Below are 4,538 nucleotides of genomic sequence, written 5' to 3'. Positions count from 1 at the left end.
AGTGTATTTTCTAAACGGCTTTTTGCATATTGCATGTTTGTCACAATTCAACTTACTCCGAAATGTAATTATTGCAGTTCCACCTCAAATTACCAAGTCACCTACAGATGTGGAGGCACTGATGGGAGCTAGTGTGACCTTCGCTTGCGCTGCCAGAGGATTTCCTCCACCCAAGATAACATGGCGCAAGCAATCGTCAAAACTGCCTGTCTTACGAGCCACTATCAGTGACAATAACAGTTTGGTTATTACCAACATACATCGTGACGATGCGGATACGTATATATGCCAAGCTGAAAACGTCTTTGGAGTGAAAAACGCTTACGCCACTCTTGTAGTACAAGGTACTAAACATACATACAAAGAGCCACCGACTTATAGCATTTTGTGCCTGTTTTTTGTGTCTCTGTCCGCCCTGGTGTGTCTTTTTGTCGTATATTATTCAACCAGCTGCATGATATTACCCCGTTCTTTGCCCAGGCAATTGGTTAAATTAATTAACACAAATTCCAGCGTACACATGCACTTCAGGCATCATACAATTCGGTTATTGGGGGAATACAGCACAAACTCTCTGTGTTGAACGTGGCAGCAATTCGACGTGCATGCATACACATACATGCATGGGCAAATGTTATTAGCCATAATTTTATCTCTGTTCGTCCGGTGAGTTTGGTTGTCGTATATTCGATTATCTGTCACTACTTAATAAAGATGCTTTATAATCTTGCAGTTCCCGTGACATTCATTAGTGTACCAACGGAGATTGTTAAAGCAATTATTGGAGACAAAGTACAGCTAACTTGCCGCGCTGACGGTTATCCTCTACCAAAGGTTACATGGTCACGACCAAATGGCTTGCCAAAAGGAGCTGTTGTCACGTCGAACGGTTCTCTGGACATTTACAACATTAGTAGGGAGGACTTTGGCCAATACAAATGTATTGCTGAAAACTCTATTGGGTCACAATCATACACTCTCTCATTATCGCCAACAGGTAAACATGCACAGGAGAGTAGTCAATAATTCCTTTAGAATATTTTAAATTGAAATCAAGTCAAACATGATGAATATTATTTTGATATATATTGATGTTAAAAGCACTACTAACTGTCTGCTGATACTTCAAATCTTTTATAATGGTTAATTAAGATAATTAATGTTTATTGTTACAGTCAATTTTTAACTAACATAACACTAATATCTCACAAATAGAGTTTCAAAAGTTTGAAAACGAGTGCTTCAATACTATTTCTCTTTGGCCCCTTTTGAAAATTGCTACTTACAACACGGCATGCATCTAAACAAAATGACATTACAATTACAATTACAATTAAACGAGGAAAACACGCCTAATTACTCCCTGCTTTGCTGACTGCTTATGTTGTATAATAATTCTTGTTCGTTATCACAGGTGGTGAGGGCGACGAGACTGGGATGAATGTGTTGATAGGCAGACAAGCTTCCTTACGATGTAGCTTATGCTCAGTCCCCGGGTTTTCGTTCACTTGGCAAAGAATGGGGAAAGCATTGCAATCTGATCGTGTTCAGGTAAAAGATTGTTCGGTAGTCATCAGGAACGTTGTACATTCAGACTCTGGCAACTACACCTGCATTGCTGCCAATGACTACAACGGCTTTTCTCTGAAAGAGAATATTCCACTAACAGTCTTGGGTAAGTGATGATTAATTTTGCCAACCGTTTTTGCTTTAATATATACTGATACTTAGAGCAAAGTATGCATATACACTGCTGTAGGAATTAAGGCTGGCAGCTAAAACATTCTCGCACAGTAGAGCAGATTTTAATCGGCTACATTACTGCAAAGATGTATGAGGCCCGGGAAAGTGAGGCAAGTTACGTTAACCAGATCCAATCACCTACGTTACAAGAGTGGTAACGCAAACTGAAGATCGCGAGTTTAAGAGGACAGTTAATTGTAAGCTCGTACTCAAGCCCTTATGTAGGGCCAGAAAAAACTTCGGGCTCGAGGACCTGCAGTCAGTTTTTCACTGCTCTGGGGGCTTGAGCGCTGATATATTTCGTTAACAAAGCTACGAGACACATGTGCAGACTTCGAGCACTCCACAAACAAATTGGGAAAAAGAAAATTTCAAAAAATCTTGTTCACTCATGGCGTCTACACCGCAGCCTCTAACGTTCGTGATCAATACATAATACGTATTAGCCTCACGCATGATGGTTACTTTGCTTGCCAGGACTCAAGACATCAGAGAAACGTACTAACGTGCAACGTCCACGATTACAGAGACTTCTATTGCGACTGAGAACTTGAGACAACGACTTAGCAAAGCAGGGGAATGGGGGGGGGGGGGATAAAGCCCACTCTCTCATTGTAGGAATTGAAATTTCTGTGCCAGTGACTTTTCTTGCGGTCTAGCAAGCGAAGTAGTTTTTGCTTACTCATGTACTCATGATGACATCCACGGTACAGTCCCCCCGCTCGTGAAAATCTTTCTACGCCACTGTGAGACCTATTTATTACAATAATTGTCTCGAAAAAGCGCTAAAGCGGGGATGGCACTATCAATACTGACTTGGAATGGTGTTTTTAGACACTTACTGCAAATAGAATTATTCATTAGCTTGACTTATGTCAGTAAGACACATGAACTTGCTTCAAATTGCTACGAACGACCCAGCCACAAATTTGAGTACATTGCTATTTTAGCAGAGGCAATCTTAACAAATACACAAACAAAGAATTTTGGGGAGAACGAAATCTTCGTACCGAGAAAATATCATCGACTAAGGTTCGGTTACTAGAAGACCAAACTCGTACTCGTCATTTGTCCGGCAGACCAAATTCGCTAGAACACTTATCTTATGAATTATAATCAAACAATTTAATCAAGCAATACAAACGCTTATTAGTTAACGCTTGAACGGTCAGCCTGCCTAACTAATGTGCTTAGCGTTGTAGATTGATTTTGCCGTTTTAAATTAGGGTTACCTCGATTTACTTCAGTGATTCCTTTCTCTGCGGTCGTGAAATCTGGAGATAATTTCTCGTTGCCTTGCAAAGCAGTAGGTCCCCCTAAGACGTCTGTCTATTGGAGCAAAGAACATGTGAAAGTAACAAATCTGTCTGCAGTAGCAACGGTTCGTATCAGCAACGTGTCAAAGTCAGACGAAGGAGTTTACCACTGCCATGCTATCAACAAAGTAGGAAGAATAAGCGTAACAACAAGGCTAGGTAAGAAATGTGAAATAGGTTATATTGGTAGTATTAATATTAATAATATCAAACACTGTTGGTGGCAGCCGTGCTTCGATTTAAGTTTGATTCCCCGCCTCCTCTAAAGCTAGAAGAAACTGTTGGCAACACTGTGACCATCAATTGTGCTGCAAGGCTGGCTGAAGGACTTCCTACTGCTGAGGTGTCGTGGAAGGTACCATGTGGTCGCAGTAAATCTCACTACGACATCAAAGCAGACGGCACTCTTACCATCACTAAAGCTAGTCCGTGGGATAGCGGGATATATGAATGCACTGCAAAATCTTTTGTAGGAGACCCTATTACTGCAAAAGTAAACGTCGTTATCACTGCAGACGGACAAAGTAAGAGATATATGTATGCTTGAATTTTATCATTTGAAAGGTTGTGTTGTATGCCGCAGAAAATTTGGACTGGAGAGATACTGACGACAGCTGCAGTGGATTTGTGCAGTCTTCTTACAACAATACTGTTTACTATGCGGTGGCTGCATCTGCAACATGGGATAAGACCAAGTACTATTACTGTCCAAACGGATTTCGTTGGGCTTGCACCTCGGAGACAGCTGTCATTTTTACAATTGGTTACTACTATGGTTCGGGTGGACATGATACACTTTACCGTAACAAATGTGGTTGGAATGACTACCTCTACAAGAACTATCAGAGATATTTCTTTCGCTTTAGGGATTCATTTCAGACTAACGGACACAAACACAGTGGAAAGTCACACAGATACCAAGTGGAATATTCTTCATCTACCAGCTATTTTGCTGGTATCGTCTGCCTAAAAGACTAAAAGCGCTTGTAAACTGATTTTGCGTTTGTTGTGGCATAAAGTCATGTTTCGTTGTGACAACATGATATTCGATGCTAACGTGGTCTCTTGTGTCTGTTCAATTATTTTCAAGGGTATATTTTTACATAATCTAATTTCTATTTATCTTTCTACTTAACTTGACTATTAAGTCCGACTTTTACCCCACAGGTATTATTACGCAGATACGTAATTACGCATTCTATGAGTTGAATATATAAATGATTGATCGGTACTTTTATGTTTCTTACAAAGAATCTTTGAAGAAAGATGAAGTAATGTAGTTTCTTTGGGCAGTTTCATTCTGGTAATGTTCGATTCGCCAAAATTGCTTCTCTTGTTTGCGATTAACCACATTTCTCAGCCAATATAAATCTGATTAATTCTTGAGAATAGTTTGCCTTAGGTAAAAATGTAAGATTTCTTAAACTTTGCATGCAAAAGTCTGTCTATACCACTTGCGACATAATCATTTTTAACTTA

The 4,538-nt window shown here is 39.9% G+C and overlaps 1 protein-coding gene across 1 annotated transcript in view; it reads left to right on the top strand.

Annotated features, from left to right (window-relative positions):
- LOC134185871 (peroxidasin homolog) overlaps window positions 1–4,143 on the top strand; it is a 4,966-nt gene extending 823 nt beyond the window's left edge. Inside the window, exons 4-9 of the mRNA XM_062653757.1 lie at window positions 78–344; window positions 734–997; window positions 1,415–1,675; window positions 2,970–3,218; window positions 3,287–3,583; window positions 3,643–4,143. Of these exons, the coding sequence (XP_062509741.1) occupies window positions 78–344; window positions 734–997; window positions 1,415–1,675; window positions 2,970–3,218; window positions 3,287–3,583; window positions 3,643–4,037 (1,733 nt within the window). The 3' untranslated portion in view covers window positions 4,038–4,143. The remainder of the gene's footprint in view (window positions 1–77; window positions 345–733; window positions 998–1,414; window positions 1,676–2,969; window positions 3,219–3,286; window positions 3,584–3,642) is intronic.
- The last annotated feature ends 395 nt before the right edge of the window (window positions 4,144–4,538 follow it).

Source organism: Corticium candelabrum, chromosome 10 (genome assembly GCF_963422355.1).
Source record: "Corticium candelabrum chromosome 10, ooCorCand1.1, whole genome shotgun sequence".
Classification (NCBI taxonomy): Eukaryota; Metazoa; Porifera; class Homoscleromorpha; order Homosclerophorida; family Plakinidae; genus Corticium; species Corticium candelabrum.
The sequence above is the reverse complement of the archived record's forward strand: the minus strand, read 5'-3'. Positions and strand labels throughout refer to the sequence as shown.